The 21094-nt window shown below is 37.5% G+C and overlaps 1 protein-coding gene across 1 annotated transcript in view; it reads right to left on the reverse strand.

The window, feature by feature from the left end:
- Gcc2 (GRIP and coiled-coil domain containing 2) overlaps window positions 1-21094 on the reverse strand; it is a 41145-nt gene that overhangs the window by 18985 nt on the left and 1066 nt on the right. Inside the window, exons 3-16 of the mRNA XM_059282239.1 lie at window positions 20536-20620; window positions 19427-19494; window positions 16163-16267; window positions 12565-15009; window positions 11862-11934; window positions 9308-9408; window positions 9116-9214; window positions 7688-7807; window positions 6980-7144; window positions 6636-6740; window positions 5796-5958; window positions 1941-2041; window positions 1778-1855; window positions 911-1048 (exon numbers count right to left, since the gene is read on the reverse strand). Coding sequence (XP_059138222.1) covers window positions 911-1048; window positions 1778-1855; window positions 1941-2041; window positions 5796-5958; window positions 6636-6740; window positions 6980-7144; window positions 7688-7807; window positions 9116-9214; window positions 9308-9408; window positions 11862-11934; window positions 12565-15009; window positions 16163-16267; window positions 19427-19494; window positions 20536-20620 — 3846 coding nt within the window. The remainder of the gene's footprint in view (window positions 1-910; window positions 1049-1777; window positions 1856-1940; window positions 2042-5795; window positions 5959-6635; window positions 6741-6979; window positions 7145-7687; window positions 7808-9115; window positions 9215-9307; window positions 9409-11861; window positions 11935-12564; window positions 15010-16162; window positions 16268-19426; window positions 19495-20535; window positions 20621-21094) is intronic.

Below are 21094 nucleotides of genomic sequence, written 5' to 3' on the forward strand. Positions count from 1 at the left end.
TCAAAAGGCAGTAATTCCATAACGCCTTGCGTGATGGTTTCCTCTAACAGAACCCTTAGTTCTGATAGGTTGACTTCTGAACTCTAGTTGTCACCGCTGTATACTCCCATGGACTTTTGCTACCAGCGGCTCTCAATACACAGTGGTGAAAGTCAAATCGTGTGTTTCTGAAGCGATCTTTAGACCCCACATTACTGTCACGATCACTTAGGGTAAGAGAGAGAACTCTGACAAAGCCACAGTAAGTAACTAAAGGCTCTGTATGTTGAAGCCAGGGAAGTAGGACCGATGGTCATTCTATTAGAATGCTGCAATTATTTAAACCTCAGAAAAAACTGTCTTTTTATTTAAGTAAATATGTGACATTTTTACACATATAAATTGCAAAATATGAATGTAAGTAGGGTAAGTGTACTCATGGTTTTCCTTTGGTAAGAGCTAGGGAGATGGCTAATAGCTAATGTATTAGCTGTGCAAGCCTGAAAAACCCGAGTTTGAGTTCTGAAACCCATGTTTAAAAACAGCCAGATCAGAAGAGATGCATTTACCATCCCTGTGCTCAGAGAGCACATGAGGAGACAGAGACAGAAGTGCACGGGCCAGCTGGCCTGGTGGACAAAGTGCAGCAGCAGCAGCAAGAGAGACACTGTCTCAACAAGGTACAGAACCATCTCCTAAAAACTGACCCCTGACCTCCACACATACATGGTGGTACATGTGTGCTCACATTCACACAGATGTAATTACCCCCCCGCCCCCCACTACCCCAATGATGTCAGACTGTCATGCTGTTGGGTTTAGAGCATCTGCTAAGTGCTCTTGACTGCAGAACACTGCTAAGGGGAGCGTGGCCCCGGAGTGAGGCCCCGGAGTAAGGAAGTCCCGGTGGCTTGGGGCTTGAAGGACACACCTTGGCAGTACGGCTCTCTTCCTGCAGCGCCGCCACCCTCTGCTGGTACGCACTCAGGGTGCGCTGGTGCTGCTCTGCAGAAGTCTTCAGGTGTTCGTGGATTTTGTGTTTCTCAGACGTTATCTCAGCCAGCTGAATCTGGGGAGAGACAGATTAAATGGCACAACTAAGTGGTAGATTGTTTTCAGGTATATAATTATCATCAGAAATAGAGACAGCATGAATAATGCTTTCTCACTATCTGGTTGATTTATTTTTTTATTAAACTAGTATCTGCACAATTTAAGACTACATATTTAATGTTTAATTAAATACCACCAGACATTATACAAAAAAATACAGCAAATATTCTACCACCTCATATATTGCTTCTTGCAATTGTATTTTTAGAGGATTCAGATGAAGTTTTGGGCCATGTTTATTTTATATGCACTATTCTAGACTATTACAGATCCTCAAATACATGATGGTCATCTAGCTTGAGCTAGGCAGTATTACTAAACTTCACTGCTTCTGCTTCTTCAAAATGTTGAGTAATCTTTCTAAGTATTCCAAAATGGTAACCTCTTACCTAATAGAAATTTTTCTTTCTTTAAAAAAAATTCCTATTATTTTTTATATGAATAGATGTTTTGCCTGTAACTATGTCTATGTACCATGTGTGCCTGGTGCCCATGGAGGCCAGCACAAGGCATCAGATTCCCTGGAATGGGGGGAGAGACAAGTACAGATAGTTGTGCTGGGAATTGAACCTGGGTCCCCTGCAAGAGCAGCCAGTACCCTGAACTGCTGAACCAGTTCTCTAGCCCATCTATGTGGCACTTTATTTCTACATGGAAAAACATTTCAAACATTTAAAACTCTTACTTTATAGACTTCTACTTGCTGTTGGCTTGCTTCCAGCTCGCCCTTTAGCGATGCTTGGAGAAGTAAGTGATCAGTCTCCTACAGAATGAGAATCCTGGTTAAGTTAAACAGTAGTGATTCACAACTCGAAATACTAAAATACGGTACTGAGAAATTAACATACTGCTTGCTTTGAATCTGCCAGTTCCTTCTTGGTTTTCATAAGCAGCTGCTTGATTTTGGTGTTTTTTTCTTCGTAGTGCTGCACTGAAGACTGCAGGGAAGCTAGCCCAGGAAGTTAATTTCATCAGAAAGACATAATAAAAGAGATTGTTGCTAGTAAACACGACACACAAGTGACAATTTTTTTCTTCAGATTAACTTACAAGAAACTCATTTTATCTCTTCATGCAGGGCTTTTCAAACATATCTGACAATGCATTCTTCTGTGTCAATCACCCACCTCAAACACTTACCAACACACAGCCAATCTTATTGCACCCTGATAGGTTCATCAAAATGCAGCTCACCGACTAGTTTTCTGAATATAGTTTAAAACAGAACACACAGGCTCCCTCATTCAGATATGGTCTGTGGCTGTATTAGCTTGCCACAATGGTGTCCTGAGGAACCACCACAGGGACAATGGAACCTATAAAGCCAAAATATTTCCTACTTGGTCCATTATAAAAAATGTACAAACTTTTGATCTATTTGATTATTTTAAAGCAAATCCGTTCATTTGTAAATATTTAAGTATATATCACTTAAATAAAAGCATACTAATATTTAGTGGACATCTGGCAGTAGTACTTTCTAAAAATACTTAAAAAAAGCTTGGTGTAATAGTGCATACCTATAATCCCAGCACTTGGGAGGTAGAGGCAAGATCATGAGTTTAAGGCCAGCCTGGGCTACATATTAAGTTTGAGGCCAACCTAATCTATATGAGACCCTGTCTCAAGAAAACAACCAAAACAAAATATAAAAAGCACCTCACAGGGGTACTGTGTATTTACGGTTGTATCATGTAGAAGGCACATAAGTGGGCATTTGCTTTTGTGATAGCAAGTCAGAGGCAATACCATTTTTGTGGGATGCTTGTTAATGAAAGAGTGCTCACTCAGGCACAGATCAAAATATAATAAAGGCAAAAACCAAGAACAAAAGACCAATGGTCAAAGGTTATACAAATTTAATGTGAATGAGGGAAATTTCACAGGAGAAGAAGCATTTAGGATTAGAAAGATTCCATGGTTGTTTCAGAGTGGGCAGGAAAGGGAGTTCAGAAAGGATATGTATCCCTGTGGTAAAATCACATGCAGAGAAAAATGTATAGCCCTTTATCCGTGAGAGAGTAATAAGCAAGCCCCCAGTGGTTGCACCCCGACCCCCTTTAGAACACTTCTGAGGCTTCCTTCTTTACCATAACTCTTTAGCCCAGCCCTCCACGATCTTCTGTACTGCTATGGCAACATCCCCCAGTTTCTGATCATGCTTCTGGTTTCTATGACGCTTTCTGACACACTTATGGAGATTACAAAGAGACACAGGCAGCTCCTCAGGGATTGGCCTTTTATCTGATTTTACTGTGTGGTTTTACCGTAGCCTATCCTTTTATACTGCTTCCTCTTCACTTACATAACTAAAGTCTTATTGCATGGTAGCCACTTCACAGGACTTTATGGAAGTTCTGCTTCTGGTCATGAGGGAGTATCAGGGCCTAGACTTAAACTTTCTTGTTATAAACAATTAGGCAGCTGATTAACAACAACACCTTTCCCACCCAGACATTTGAACAATAAATAGAGGACTGTGATCCTGGAGAGATGGTAAAGAAGGTGAGGTATGCTTCCTGTCCTGGCTTTGTGCATGGGAGCAACTTGTAGAGTATGATGCAAGAGTGGGAATCTGAAACAGCTATTGGTCTTGCTGAGACATGAATAACTGCAAGGAAAAGAACAAAGAGCAGTGTTGTAATGTGAACACTCTAGATATCACAAAGGGCTAGGACCATTCTCTAGCTACCAGCCAGAGTGAAGATACCCTTTGTGAACGCACAGGGATTCAGGAAGAGAATATGATGCAGATGTAGGAGAAAAGAAATGAACAGAAACAGACCCGTATTTTATAGAAATGATGGAATTAGCATGCACAGACATTAAATATATTCAAAGATTTAGAGGGAAATATTAACATAATAGAAAATCTAAACAAATAAACCAAACAGAACTTCTAGAGATTAAAAATGCCACTCAATATCTAAAGTGAATTTTTCACTACATGAGATTAAAGATTAGATACTATGGATCGGTGAATATGAAGACACACTAATAGAAAATTCCAAAAAGTCTATTCCATGAAGTGACATTTACTACTTAAAGGTAATCAATGATAAACTCAAGATGTAAACTAAAACTCTAAATTACCAAAATTAAAGTAGAGCAAATCAGTAAAAGGGATAAAATGATTACAAAAATAATGTTTTAAAAAAGAAGGAAAAGCAAACCAAGAACAAGACAAGTACTACTACCAAGGTACAGACTTTGTAGGCAATCACTCTAAAAATAGCTCAAACATTTCAATAGCAGAGACTTGGTTTGGAGGAAAAAGCAAGACCCAATTATAAGGCTATCTGGAGTTGGGTTCACAACTGCTTGTAACTCCAGTATCCAGGGTATCTGACTCCTCTGGCCACTGTAGGCAATTACACTCACATGCTTATTATATCCATATATAGGCAGACAGACAGACAGACACACATACAATTAAAAATAAAACATCTATGTAAAATATAGAACACATAAGGGATTTAGGTCAGTCTCTTGAGTTCAATCCTCAGCACCAGGGGTTGTGGTAGAGAGCATACCACAAAAGCCAAACGTAAAGACATTTTGGTTAAAAGCCAAATGTAACTTACAATCAAAAGAAGGCTGGAATAGTGTAAGTATTAGTAAACACTGGGGTTAGAAAAGGACATTCACAGTAAGAGTGATCAAATCATTAGGAATACATAACAATTCTAAGTGTGAATGTAACCAACACTAGAGTTTCTAAATAAATGAAACAAAAAAGCAACAGAACTGAGAAGAGAGAAAGAGATCCACAATTATGGTTTGAGATTTCAACATAGCTCTCTCAGTATGTGGCAGAAGCAGAAGAGAGAAAAATCATACGACTTGAAAATCAGATGAGCCAAATCTCTCCACCAACTGACAAGACCTAAGTGATGTCCAACAACTAGTACACAATGATACTGTTGTCAAGTACACAAAGAAAAATCACTGAAAGATCACAGGCCAGGCCAAACCCCAAACTCAACACTTGAAAGGGACTAGAAACCACAGAGTACTGTAACTGCAAAGCACTTAAATTGGAACTTGCTAAGGATATTTGAGAATCCCTTCAACATTTAGAAAGTAAACAACACATTTCTACATGACTGAGGGTCAAAAGAGCAGTCACTAAAAAAATATTTTGAAATTACTCAAACCAAGAAAATAACTTCAATTTGTGAGAAGCCACTCAGGGGTGCTTAAAAGGAACTTCACAGTGTTTAATGCTAATGTCAGAACGTATTTTTATGGGTGAAATCCATACAGTTACCTTAAAAAGGAATGTTTCATTGTTATTTAAATCTTCCCAATCCGCTGATGACCAATAAATTATGAACAAATAGGACAAGGACCTTGCACCGAGCATTACATTGACTATTAACCTCTTAATGGTAAAGGGTTTGACCTGCCTCTGGTCCTTAACAATTTGAACACTGTGAGTCACATCTGCTGGTGATTTATGGCTTGTATGAATGGCCGGTGTGGTGGTGCAAACCTTTGATCCCAACACTCAGGAGGCAGAGGCAGGCAGATTTCTGTGACTTAGTTCTAGGACAGCCAGGACTACACAAAGAGACTCTGTCTATGAGAAGAAAAAAAAAAAAAAAAAAAAAGGCAGGCAGGCAAGCTGGCTGCCTGGCTTGTATGAATAAATGACTATAAAGTATAGTGAGCTATAAAGTAAAGTGAATTGTTTTACTTACTCATTTCTTCTTGTAGGGTTTCTTGTTTCTGTTTTTGAATTTTTATTTCTTGCTCCAAATCTTCTATCTTACTGTTTTTATTTGTTAACTTTTGATTTAATTCTTTCATCAAACGTTCGTAATCTGCTATTTCCATATTCATCAACGTGGTTTGTTGGGCATCCTGCACATTTTATGAAAGACTGACATATTACTAGGGCAACTAATCTGTGAAACTGCTAAAATCATGACATAAAATAAGTAGGTTTTATTACATTTTCTTGTAGTATAGACATAATGTAAGGAATGAGGAAATGGGAAGCTCACCAGTTTATAGTTCTGATTTCATCAAGTATTCTCTAGCAGTTTAAAACTCAACTTTCTGAACTGCATTTTATTTGACTAACTTTAATTAGCCATAATTAGTGTAGTTTCATCTATGAAATATTAATATTTTAGGTAACATAATACCTTTTTCAGAATACTCTTTGAAAAAGTAGAGAGAAATTAATCCAAAGTAAATTTTAAGCTTTGACATTATTTAAATCTTCATGTGTCATACTGCATATCACACATAGAAAATGAAATAAAACTCATGAGCCTAGGTTCTTCTGAACAGATAATTGTTTAGGAAAATAAAGCTCAGGTTTCAATTTACTGAGGCTAAGAATTTATAAAGGATTATTTTAGTGGTATAAGCAATACTTAAAATATTTTTCCTGTGTATAGAACTGCAACAGTATGAATTATGCTGTTCTATGAACACCTGTTTCGGAGGTGCTGGGAATCAAACCCAGGGTTTTAGGCATGCTAGGCAGGCACTCTGCCACTGAGTTCTCTCTCTGGAGATAATGTTTGTACCTTTTTCACCAGCTCTAATTCTTGCATGGTTTTCTGAAGCTGCTTCTTTTCCTTTTCAAATTGGAGTTGGAGTTCTTCAAGCTCATTTACAGCATTGACATGTTCCTAAAATTAAACGACCCACAAGTATTAGGTGGTATAAAATACGTCCCCCCCACAAAAACAAAACCTATATGCCCAGAAAAAACACAGCTTAGGACAGATTCTCCAATGTAGAGTTGGCATACATTAAGAAATTAACTAGGGTATAACTCATAAATGTACCCAGCAGGACTCTTCATTCAAGCAGTATGTGTTTCAATTGCCACTGTATACATGGGAACAAGTCTCAGGGTTATTCTTACCTTTATTTTCTGCTCCTTTTGAAGTTTTTCAACTTCCAGTTCTTTATCTACTATTCCTTTGGCTCTCTGAACTTCTAAAATCTGTGCTTCTAATAACTTGGCATTAGACTGCAGTGTCTCAATACGAGCCAGGAGATCCTCATTGTCTGAATTTAGTTTTTCATACTAGAATACAAATGACTCATTACTGTGAGCACACAGGAAACATATACAGATGAAATGCTTACTGAGAACATTAGCCCAGTATGAAAAGTGATTTCACAGTCGACCCCACAGAATTACTGTTAAGTCAAGAATAAGATTAAAAACAATCCCTGCTGATCTTGATCTGGAAAGTCTCATAAGCCAGAAAGCCTCCAAACTTTCCATAGAGTGAAAAGCAGAAATAAAAACCCAAAACCAAATCCTGGTGGACTGAGGCTAGCTGAAGTCTTTAAGCACATTTAGGTGTGCTCCTAAAGAAAACAAACAAACAAACAAACAAACAAAACAAAACAAAACCACAACCCCCACAACTCAACAGTAAGAAAGGGTTAAGCAAAACAGGGTATGTTAGCTATTTAGTCAAATTCTTCACCAAACACAGAAAAGTGAAAGAGAAAGAATTTCTTCTTCTGACTACAGTTTAACTTCTTATACAAGAGAAAAATGAGATTAAAATGTATTTACTATAATTTTCTTGTCTAAATTTATTCAATTTGCAATTACCTGACAAGCTGAATTTCTTAATTGTTTGGTAAGGTCTTCTATATGATGTTCAAAATTATTAGCGCGTTCTTTTTCCACATCCAGCTGTTCTGACTGCTTATCATATTCTAACAAAAGATTCTTCAATAAAAGACAAGATTTAACTTTAAGTTAGGAAGCATTCACTAGGTCAGAACATATAATCAAGACATCTTGATCCTTTAAGAGTACATTTGAGATTCTTAAAACATTGAATATGAAATATGAAAGAGAAAACTAGCATTTGGCAATATGACAAAAGATTAGTACCCTTAATATATAAGGTCTTATAAATCCATTAAAAACACATTTAAGGTTTAAATATGAGCTTATTCATCTATCATGGGTCAGTTACATTAGGATTTTCCCTGTTTTTTGTTTCCTCTGAGACAAGGTTTCTCAGTGTAGCCTGGATTTTGTTTTTTTACACTTTACAATATCATAATTTACTATTTTTTTCCAGAATTAAACCAGGTGTAAGTTTAATCTTTCAATTTTTTTACTTTGTAAATTCATAAATTGCTTTTAAGTTCAGAAAAAGTATTTGGTTCCAGAAGTCAGTAAAGGGCTGAGAAATTTGTTTTAGATATTAAAAAATATTTCATACATACAGAATTTATTTTGGTGCATAGAGTGTAATAAGGACTGGATGTATTACATTTTTCTCAAATATCTCATTCTATCTTCACTTATTTCTGTTTGCAGATCTGCATGGTATATTAAACTTAGTTGGCAAATGAACAGAATGGGAATAACTGGCAAGATTCCCATTCTGCTGTTACTACTCTCCTAGGCTACCTAGTATATTACCTCCAAGTAATTATGTTCCTACTTACTTTCCGGCTAGTTCTATCTGGAGTTTTAGGTATAGTTACTTGGCTGTGAAAATATTAAATCACAACAGCCATCTTTTCCTGACATTTTATTACGATGAAATCCCAAAATAGATTTTACTTTTAAGAAACAGTAATTTAAAGGCTAACTTTGCAGGCGTGGTGGCACATGCCTTTCGTTCCAGTACTTGGGAAGAAGATGGATTTCTGTTTTAGGCCAGCCAGGGCAACACAGTGAAACTCTATCTAAAAACAACAAAAACCAGATAAAACCAAAGACTAACCTTCTATGTATACTATACAAAACAAAAACAAAACCAGGGACATTTCTATTTCACTAACAAAAACAATTTTTTTTTTTTTTTTTTTGGTTGTTTGAGACAGGGTCTCTCTGTATAGTTTTGGTGCCTGTCCTGGATCTCGCTCTGTAGACCAGGCTGGCCTTGAACTTACAGAGATCTGCCTGGCTCTGCCTCCCGAGTGCTGGGAAAAAAAACAATGTATTTTATGTACAAGTTTTATAATTCTAGTATACCTATTAGTTATGAAGAAAGCCTGTTATTACTGTCACTTTTACCTTATAGTTTTCTGCTCCTTGAATGAACTCCTTCATAGAAGCAGACAGGCGGTCCTTTTCTGAGCGGACAGAGTCAAGTTCTTCCCTTAGCGTCTGGGCCTGTTGTAAACACAGTGAGCATTTTTCATGCACAGAAACCCTTGATTTTCCACAACACAGGATTCTGAAATCTTGTGCTGTACCCGGGCTTACCTCTTTCCTGTTGGAATCCAGTTCTTTCTTTGCTTTCACAGCAACTAGCTTTATCTTATTTATTTTCTCATCCTTGTCTTTGGATTCTTTTTCCAGACTTTCTAAAATAGAAAATGAAAGGACTATACATGAAGTCAAAAGAAAAAATAGTGAAATTACTCATCTTAACTCTATAAATGATTTTATTCTTGGACACAAAATTTGCAGCTTGAACTTAACGTTAAGGAGCTAGAACTTTATTTACTGTTGTAAAGAGAAACCATAATTATTCATTAGCCAAGTGAGGTAAATTATGTCAAACTTTAAGTCTGTTAATAGTTCATTTTTTACAGAGCCATTTCTTAAATACCTAGGAATTGGAGTTCTTAGGACTCTTGATGCTGAGTACAAGAAGATTGTAGATGGTTATAAATCAGACAAGCAGGAAAGATGTAAGGCAGATAGAAGTAGCCATGCATAGTCCTCCTCTAAATCAAGCCTGTAAACTTCTCATCCTTCACCCTATTTGACTACCTCTTCTAGTTAAAGCTCGAGTTTAGTATGTTACTTCTGTTATCTTTTCTTAACTGTGGTTAAGAGTTCTGCTTATACCTATTAGTCTGGGTGCACCCATGTATCGTGCACCGTGTAGCAAAGGTCACTGTCACACTTCCATGTTTCATACATATCACACCTCTCTGCTCCTGTTCATGCATCAAAACAGCAATTCCTCCTTTCCAGTGGATTTGTTCTTCTCAATGGTTTATAAATGCAACAAGAATATATCATCAAGGTTGATGAGATGGTTTAGCAGGTAAACATGCTTGCCGTGCAAGCTTGGAGACCTGGGTTTTATCACTGGTACCCACAGTGGAAGGAAAGTACTGACTCCTGAAAGTTGACCTCCGACCTCCACACATGGTGTGGCAAGCACAGCCACATGCATCATACACATACAGTAGTAACAAAATGAAATATATCATCAGTATATCAGGAATAAATAAAAGAATCTAAGGAGGGCAGGGGAGAGACCATAATAGGAGGTGAAATATGGCAAACATGCTTGTTTTCCCATTAAAACAAAACAAACAACAAAACACAGTGCTCTTCTTACAGAGTAAAATTCTTCAAAGAGTTGCCTTTATATAATCTCAAATTTCTCTTCCCCATGTTTTTCTAGAAGCCCACTACAACCAAGCCTTGGCCCCAGCACACTGGGAAACTGTCCTCTGTGTGCTTAACTCAATGGGTACCCGTCAGCACTCATGACATCAGCAGCATCTGCCTGGCTGAAGGTTCTGCCATGTCTGTTACTTGCACATAGCTTAACTTGCACTTTTGTTAAATGATTCCCTACCCACTAGTTGCTCCTTTTCAATCCCCTTGGTTATTTCTGACATTTAAAGATGGGAACTGTTTCTGGTCCTTGTCTTTTTTCTTTTTTGGTTTTTCAAGACAGAGTTTCTCTGTGTAATAGCTCTGGTTCTGCAACTCACTCTACAGACCAGGCTGGCCTTGAACTCACAGAGATTCACCTGCCTCTGCCTCCCGAGTGCTGGGATTAAAGGTGTATGCTACCACCATCCTGCTCCTTGTCTTTTCTATGTTACCTTGGGGATCTCAACCTTTAGCCTTTTATGTCCGTAATTTGACTATGCATTTTCTACCTTTAAGCTAATTATCCCAAGTCCAGATTTATGTATCATTCTATGTAATAACTCACTTGAAATGGTATTTAAATTTAGTCTAAAATTGAATATCCTACTTCACTTCAACCATCTTTGACAGAAAATTAGGAGTCATTCTGAACTCTTCCATTCTCCTTTCTCCAATCTAATTGGGTACTAAACCAAGGAATGATGGACACATCATACAACATTTATTTAGTCTTTATTTCTTCAGCTTTCAACAGGAACAAAAGGGCTAGTCCATGAAGTTACAAAAAAGAACAAATGGATACATAGAAAGGCTTAACTCCTCTGTGCACTGCACTAGTGAGTTTATGATTACCTACCCCCTTGGGAAATTTCTGGGGTTCCTTGATGGTATAAAAACATCAACAGATAAGCACTTGCTGTTCCTTCTTGCTACAGTATTTTTTCTTCTTGTATCATATTTCTCATTCTTCAAGACCCAATGGAAGTGATGTTTTTCTTAAAACAGGCAACTTTCTATGCTATCAGTGCTGTCTCCTGTCCATACCTAGTGTTGAACTTAACATCATCCTGTTAATGAGTTCTTTGAGCGTACTGTCTGGGCCTTGCCTGCCTTGCTATTGCTGTTATATAGAACAGCCGAGTACTCAAAATGTCTAAGTGGGTGAAAAAAATCCAAAAATAATTCACAGAATCAGTTATGGACAGAGTTACAACAGCATTTTTCTTTGGATTAAATGACAGAAAGTGGCATTTAGAGAGAAGGCAAACAGATGGCAGAGTACAATTGGTGAATGAGGAAAAGGCAGCTAATTACTGTGTATTTAATAACTCATTAACTGAAACGATATGTCTCAATCTATCTTAACACTAATAAGATATTTAATTAATGGTGACAACATATATAAAACCATAGTTACCTATTTTTTCTTCCAGCTCTTTTACCAATGAGAGTTGATCATTTTTTACAGAAGACGATTTCTCTAAGGAATCCTAGATTTTATAGGGGAAAAAACAAAAAACAAAAAACCCCTAAACCAGAATTCATTTAATTACCCACAATAAAATTGTCATCATTTTAATCACGAGAAAACCTTTACCAAGAGAAACCATATAAATACTGATTTGGTTATTTTTGTTTTCTATTGATAGAGCAAGCAATACTAGCTTTATTATGATTATGGCCTTTACTAAAATAATACCAAAGTCAAGATACATAATCTGACACACACCAAATACATATGTAATAAAGAAATGACTACATGTCATTGCTTATCGTAACTTCAAATTTCTAAGAGAACTTTACATTTTTTAACTAAAATGGAATACTGTTATAGCTCATTTTCTTGATAAACAGTGTTCTTTCAAACAGAAAAACACTGTGTCCTGAGGGAAATCCTGATTTTTTTTCTTAGGTTAGTTTGCTAATGACTAGTCACATTTGACTGAGACATACCACATCAAAGTGCTTAATTCATTTGCTAGAAATCTGTCACTTGAGCGTAAATGCTAAAACTTTATTTCTGATTTCAGACTGCAAAAATGTTAATGTATATATATTTTTACACCCTGTGACCAGAACTAAGGATTTCTTCAAATCAATAAAACTCAAAATAGCGGTACCTTTAGCAATATCAATTCTGCTCTCACATCTTGTAGTTCAGATTCTCTTTGCTCCAGCAACAGCTTTAGGTTTTCATGTTCTATTACAAGAACCTTTTCATTATGGACTTCATTTTTGCTGTGCAATGTCTGAGATAATTCTTCAACTTGAGCTAAAAGACTCTGATTTTCAAGGCTTGTTTTTTTATTAGTATTCTTCATTTCTAGAAGATCAAGTTGCAGGGCCTCTTTTGTTGATGTGGCTTCTTCTAATTCTTTCCTTACAAGAATTTTTTCCTGCTCAGAGTCTCTAAGTAAAGCCTTAAGTTCTTCACATTGAACTACACTCTCTTCTTGAAGGCCCTGAATCTTTTTTTCTAATTCTAGTACTTGCTCATCATATTCAGAGACCAAGTTATGTTTTTCTTCCTTCAGTTTTACTAAGGATTCACCTACAGCTTGTAGAACTTTTACAACATCTTCTTCTTCATTTTCTTCTAAAATGTTTGGCTCCATTTGTTTAAGATAGCCATATAACTGAGTTTTGACAAATGACTTCTGAACTTGCTCATTTTCAAACAGTTTATTTAAGTTATCCTGTTCTTCAACCATTAACTGGAGTTTTTCTTCTAATTCAGCAACATGTTCTTTAAGGGCGAAATTGTTTTGGGACTGAAGAGTTTCCAAATCCCTACTCAACTGGACCTTTTCAGAATGTAGTCTATTATTTTCCTCATAAAGAGATTTGATTTTAGATGACAATGCTTCTTGGTCTTCAGTCATAGTTTTCATTTGAATCATAATGCTTTGGTCATTTTGACTCTTTTCTCTTAATATTTCATCTAGTTTCCCTGTTAATTCATCTACTCTTTGTCTGAGTTCACTGTTGTGCTGGGCAGTTTGCTCTGCCGCTTCCCTGAGTTCTGTGGTCAATCTCTGTTCCCTTTCCCATTTCTGATGGAGATTATCTATCTCTTCATGGCAAGTTTTCATTTTACTTATAAAATCACCTTTTTCCTCAGCAAGGGAACTTATCTTTGCTTCTAATTCTTGTAACACAGTATCTTTTTGACCAAGACTGGCTAAGTACATGTCATTGTCTACCTTAAGGCTCTTTATGGTACTTTCAAGTTCAGGTACTAATTCTTGTTGAGATAATAACTTTTCATTCTCTTGTTGGAGGCGATTCACAGTTTCAAGGAGAGCATCTTTTTCCTTAAACGCAGTTCTCAGCTTCTGCTGAAGCTCCTGAACATCAGATGCTTGCTGCTGTTTCATTGTTTCAAACTCTTGACTTATTTTTCCAGCAGATTCTCCCAGTTCTGTTTGTAAAATTTCCATCATCTCTCGCAAACTCTCATAATTTAGGATTGCTTCTTGCTTTTCATGTTGTAGATTTTCACACTGTTCCTTAAGACCCTGGATTTCAAACATTAATGCTAATTTTTCTTTTTCTGAACCTGACATAAATGTCTCACTGAGTTCAGAGATTTCTTTCTGATGGAATTCCTGAAGACGCTGTATTTCTTTGTTATGTTGTTCCACAGCAGAGCAAAGCTGTCTATTTAAATCTTCTTGCTCATATTTTAATTTCTCTACTACATAGCCCTGTTCTTCTTTAGCCAGCAACAGCTCATTAATTTTAAACTCCAAGTCTTCTCGTTCATGGAAAAACTCATCCTTTATATGTTGAGCTTCCATTTCAAGTTTTAACTTGAGATTATTCATATAAGTCACCTCATCCTTTAAGATACTGTGTTGAGATTCCAGCTCTTTTAAAGACTCTTCCAATTGTCTGACTTTATCATACACTGGTTGTTCTGCCAAAGTATCTTCTTGGAAGGGCTCAGTGCAGTTTTGGTTCTCCTGGCTTGCAGCTGAGGCGCCCTCATTTAAGTGTTCCGATTCACAATGGTCTTTCTCCTGACTGTTCTCACTTCCCTCACACTGCTGCACTCCATTCTCTTTTAGCTTATTTATTTCTGCTTCATGTTCTTTCGCTGATGCTTCCATTTGAGACATCAGCTCATTAACTTCTTCTTTGTGTGCAGCTCTCAGCTGCACAATCTCTTCTTGGAAAGTATTAATATCTTTTTGGTAGTGCTGAGTGTTCTCCTCAATGACTTTTTGGAGATGAATAATCTCTTGGTTTTTTTCATCACTGGTAGCTTCTAACTGCTTTTGTAGACATAAAATTTGTTCTTCAAATCCTGCCGTAACGTTCTGAATCTCTTCTTGTAGTTGTTTAACATTCTTTTCAGAGTCACTTTGAGATTTAAGCTGCTCTAAAAGCTCTAATTGTTTATTTACTGCTTCTTCCAGTTCTTTTTGTAAGCTGGCTTTGTCTTTACTGTGCTCTGAGTGCACTGCCGCCAATTCTTCTTTCAGGCTTTCAATTTCGTTTACATAGTTTCTGTGTGACTGTTCAAAATCTTTGTGTGTATCTTCCAGTTTAGTTATAGAATCCTATTACGAAAATAAGCACAAATAAGCCAAAGATGAAAGAAATCTCTGCCTCCATGAAAGGGTTAACTAGATGGGAAAAGAGATGAACAGAATATACCTAGAGTATGAGATTTTGTTTAGGGTTTGCTTTAAGTAGAACTATTATCATCAACACAAAATTCATTACTTAAAGAAATAACTAACAACTAGGAAACCTCTGCATGTGACTATCTTTTTAAAGATAATACATTATGTAAGTTAAAAGGCTTTCATTTATAGCTCCTAAACAGATTAATAAAAGACATTTTAGAGAAAATAAGCTTAAACTTTACAGATAAGAACGTAAAAATGCTACTAAATATCCTAAAACTGAACAGATAATAATAGTATTTAGAATTGTGAAAAATTCAAAATTTTAAGACTTTTATTGAAGAATGACATGGCTATAAGAAAGATTAAACGGTGCAAAAAGTAAAATGTTAGTCTATATCTGCATAACTGCATGCTTTCAGTATTATTAGCTGAACTGGGAACGAATCCAGGGCCTCCATATATAGGCGAACACTACTACTGAGCTATATCCCTACTCCTCTTTTCACTTTTTGACACAGGGTCTTACAAAGCTGCTCAAGCTGGCCTTGAACTCATACTGTAGGGCAGACTGGCCCTGAACTCTGAATCTCATACCTCTAGTCCCCTGAGTAGCTGGAATTATGGGCCTGTGCTTCCAGAGCTGACTCTTTCATTTGTGATAAAGGGCTAAGATTGGATTAGATACCCTTTAAAAACACTATTTATTGTGTGTCAATGATGTGGGTGTGCACATGCCACAGCACATGTGTGGAGGTTATAGACAACTTGTAGGAGTCTGATTTCTCTTTCCATCATGTAGGTTCTAGGGGCAGGACACTGAACTTGGAGGCAAACACCTCCATCTGCTGAGCCATCTTGCTGGCTCCTTTTTATTAGAGACAGTGCCTTTCTAAGTATCTCAGGCTGCCCTTGGTCTTGACATCTTCCTGCCTAAGCCAAGTGCTGGTATGTGTCCCCATTCTTGGCTAGATTAGATGCTCAGGATACCATTCAGTTGTAAAATTCATGACTATTTTGTGTAAGATAACAAAAAACAAAAACAAAAACGAATAAACAAAAAACCCCACATTAAATGTCTTACCTCAACCTCTTGCTTCATTCTAATATTTTCCTTTTTTAGACATAGACACTGTTGTTCAGTCTCTGCTTTTTCTAGAAGGAGAGCATCCAGGCGCTCAGTGAGTACCTGTTTTGGAATGACATGATTTGTTTGCCTGAGGCTAAAAAATAGTGTCTTGCTCTCTGCCTCCCCGCCCCGCCCAATCTCTCAGCCATATCCTCAGCTCTGCAGCACGATACCTACGGCAGCCTTCCCCGCACCCCTGCTTCCATCTCCTGTGGGTCCCACAGATCTTTTCCTTCTAACCTCACTCCAGCAACTGTTGCTTTTTCCCAGCCCCCAACTCCAGCAGGCACCCCCTACTAACCCACAGGCCATGGATGGCCCCCAGAAAACCAGGTAGGCGGCCCACAGACCTTCTCTTCTAGCCCTGTCCCTTCAGATCCAATCCCCCAATATTACTTCCAGCTCTGTAGCAGAACCCCTGTGGCAGCCTCTCCTGCCCTCTCCCACCTCCTGTGGATCCCACAGGTATTCCCTTCTAACCTTCCTTCCCGCACTAGTTGCTGTGTCCCAGATTCCAACCCCAGCAGGCACCCCTGCTTACCCGAGGGCAGTCCTCTCAGGGCAGCAAGCAGGCTGAAGGCAGACCTACAGCTATCCTACTGCTCCTGAGAACTCCCTACCCCAGTTTCATTCCCAGCTCTCTAACAGGAAACCTGCTGAGGTCCCCCTTTCCTCTCTGATCCAATCCCAAAGGATCACAAAGACCTTCTCCTCCAACCTCCCTTTCCCCAACTCATCCCAGTACCCTAGTCTCTAACACCAGCAGGCATTCCCTGTGAACACATCAGTTGAGCAGGCCAGGAAAACAGCCATCACACTCTGAAATCCAGAGAGGAAACAGAAACCAAGGAACAAAACACTCAGCCAACAAAGACAAATCTAGAAATCAGCACCTAGACCTGTAATCATCCCAAACCCAGATACCCAGACACCAGTGTAAAAACTCAATCAGTAACAGCTGGGCAATATATCTCCACTAGAGGCCAGCAGGCCCTGAATATTCCAAAATAGCTGAAGCATAAGAAAAAGACCTCAAACCAGCCTTTATGAATATAATAGGGGTCCTTAAAGAGGAAATGAATAAATCCCTCAAAGAATTAAGGAAAATACAAACAGTGGAGGAAATGAATAAAATGTTTAAGACCTGAAAGTATAAGTAGAATCAATAAAGACAACCCAAACTGAGAATTCTGGAAATGAAAAATTTAGGAATCTGAATAGGAACTGCAGAGGCAAACTTCACCAACAGAAGACAAGAGATGGAAGACAAACTCAGGCGCTGAAGACATGATAGAAGAAATGGATACATAGGTCAAAGAAAATGTTAAATCTAAAAAACTCCTAACACAAAACATCCAGGATATCTGGGACACTATGAAAAGACCAAACCTAAGAATAATAGGGATAGAGGAAGGAAAAGAAACCTAGCTCAAAGGACCAGAAAATGTTTTCAACAGAATTTTAGAAAAATTTCCTAACTTAAAGGTGATGTCTATCAAGGTACAAGAAGCATATAAACACCAAAGAGATTGGACTAGAAAAGAAAATCCCCTCGCCACATAATAATCAAAACCCTAAATATACAAAACAAAGAAAGAATTAAAAGCTACAATAAAAAAGACCAAGTAAAATATAAAGGCAGACCTATTAGAATTACACATGACTTCTCAATGAAGACTCTAAAAGCCAGAAGGGTCTGGACAGATGTGCTGTAGACTCTAAAAGACCACAGATGCCAGCCTAGACTACTATACCTAGTAAAACTTGAAATCAACATAGATGGAGAAAATAAGATAGTCCATGATAAAGTCAAATTTAAACAACATATACCTACAAGTACAGTCCTACAGAAGATGCTAGAAGGAAAACTCTAAACTAAGACCATGAAAAAATAGGAAATAAATAACTTCATACCAAGAAAATCAAAAGAAGGGAGGTGCATGCATGTGCACACACGCACACACACGCACGCACGCACACCACCACCACCACCACCAACAACAACAACAAGAAGACAGTAACAGAAATCAACAACCATTGGTCACTGATATCTCTCAATATCAATGGTCTGAATTTACTGATAAAAAGACACAGACTAATAGAATGGATGTAAACACAGGATCCATCCTGCTGCATCCAAGAAACATTCTTCAACATCAAGGATAGACATTACCTCAGGTAAAGAGTTGGGAAAAGATATTTCAAGCAAACAGACCTAAGAAGCAAGCTGGTGTAGCCATTTTAATAACCAACAAAATAGACTTCAAACCAAAACTAATCAAAAGAGACAGGGAAGGGGACTATCCACTTACCAAAGGAAAACTTACTTTTGCCTAGTATGGTGGTGTATGTCTTTAATCCCAGCACTCAGGAGGCAGAAGGCAGATACCCTATCTCAATTTATTTATTTTTACTTTCTATGTAATTATTCTTAGGTAACTACAGAGACATGTCTTCTATCAAAATGAGCTGTTAATCCAGTAAGGAAGTTTGACTAAGTAACCTAGCAAACAGGTGTGTAGCATAAGGAAGCAGTGCCAACATTCACAGGACCACTGTCACAGTCCAGTTTCAGAACTGCAACAGATCTAGAGACAGCCAGAGCCATTCCTTGAAGGAGACAGAGGTTTCAGGGAGCAGGAGTGCCATGTACATGGAAAGAGACACACTGAAGCTATATCCTGAAGCAGCAACAGGTCTGTGATGACCGTCACAGGTGGAGGATAAAGGAAATAGGAAACAACTCTAAAGTTAAATGGTGCAAAATCTGGTGATGCCACTAACCCACCAAGTGGTGGGGATCTGGCAAGCTGAGCTGAGATTACAAGTGAAATGGTTTAAGATCCCTCCACCCCCACTGCCGGCAGCTAGAAGTGCAGCTCACAAATCTGGGTCAGTAGTCACTATCCAGTGGTACAAACCTATCCACACATCACTGAAGTACTACACGTGGCCAAGTTTTCTGAGGTCAGAGCAGGAAAGATCTGGAAGTAATACCCATAATGAAGGGCTACTGACTTTTTGTCTGAAATGAGTCAATAGCCCTCTCTGCCCTTCTCCCCTTCATTGTGAGTTAAAGAACTAAAAAGTTAAATCAAGGCCAACAAGGAAGTGACTGAACAAAAAAGCAAGATCATCTCTAGCAGGCACACAGTCCTCAAGGAACTTTTAAATCTATTACTAGACATTTTCTATGAGTTAACAAAACTGTTTCATTACCTTAATAATATCATCAGTTCCTCCATCAACAGGTTTTGATTTGAGTTCTTCAATTTCTTTGTCTAATTCTAAATAATTAAAAAAAATTCTAGTTCAAAAATTATGAAAATAATTACTACTAAACTGACAATTACATTCTAACAAGAATCCCAAGACTATAAATTAGAATGTATTTAAGAAGTCAATACTTGGAGGATTATTAACTCTATCCAAATAATAGTATTCCTTCCTTTTCTTGCTTTCTTAATATGAAAATTTTCATTGGGAAGAGTATGGTCTAAGTATCCACCACCCTGCTTTAGTGCACATGAACAATTTTGTTTCATTTGAATCTGTATTCTTTTCTTCCCTTCCTGTCTTTTCTTATTCATCCACATATATGTGGACGTTCTGCTACGTTGTCCAGGCTGGTCTTGAAAACCTGGGCTCAACTGATGCTTCTGCCTTAGCCTCTAGAGTAGCAGAAGTGGTGTACTAGGCATGTACACCACTGTGACCAACTATCCTGATAATTTTCTAGCATGTCCTAGGCATTCTATTATTTTTTATTGTAAATATTTTCTGTATAATCTTAAAGCAAGAATTAAACATATCAAACACGTATACTGATCTGAATATCTCATCAATACACATCTAATTATGGAACTTAGGTCATCTTCTCAAAGAAATTACTTTCTTGATTACAAACTGGTCCAATTTCTAAAAATAAATTTGTTCTGTTCTGGTTAGAAAACAAACCTTGGCAGTTAAAACTTTTAAGCTAATGGGAATTCAAGAATTCCCCCAGTCATACTAACAAAGGATACTAATATCATTTTCCTTTTGGAATAAAAAAAAAAAAGGCATCAAATAGTGAATCAACCAACTTCAGCATATGCATACACTTCAAATTTACAAGAATGTCTGTGAGGTTAAACTTTGTGCCTTTGACACTTCAACTATTTCTCTACAAAACATAGTTTACAAGAATTTACAATTAATGTGAAGTAAAAAGGGTTTCATTTTACAGTTAAAAATACTCCTCTCTCTCTCTTTATGTATTCAAAGGTAACTGCAAGGCTGGGCATGTTGGTGTAACGACAAAAACCCTGTAATTTCAAACCCAGTACCTGTACACCTTGCTTTAGCTTTCTGTAGTAGCATCATTTGTTTCTTGGCAAACTTGATGAGATCTTCTCGTGGCAACGTTTCCAGCTGAAAGATGTTGTTATATTATTGACTTTTATAACCCATGGTTCTAGTATGTCCCCCAAAAGAAACACAATGTCTGCCCCAAAACAAAAACACACTCTCAACATTCAAGCCAATCATGCTTTAAAATTAACAAATATAACTTCAACAATTTTAATCAGATGAATCAAAAAGCAAACAAAAACCCCAGCATAAAACTCTTACAGATAGACCATTAAGTTCTCTATGTGTGCAAGTGGGGGTTGTACCTAAAGATTGGTAGAGCTGTAAAATTAATTCTGTTGCAAGCTGAAAAGTCATCCATGTGCACATGAAAACATAAACATAACTACAGTCGCACATGAATCGGGTAACATTTAGGCTTCAAGTAAAATCTTAGGCTTTACTAACTCTGAAAATTACTTAATCCTTGTGTACTCAGTTTCTTCATCTGCAGAACGAGAAGAACGAAGGGACTTAGTTCACGAAGCTTAAATG

This window comes from Peromyscus eremicus, chromosome 16_21 (assembly GCF_949786415.1).
Source record: "Peromyscus eremicus chromosome 16_21, PerEre_H2_v1, whole genome shotgun sequence".
Lineage (NCBI taxonomy): Eukaryota > Metazoa > Chordata > Mammalia > Rodentia > Cricetidae > Peromyscus > Peromyscus eremicus.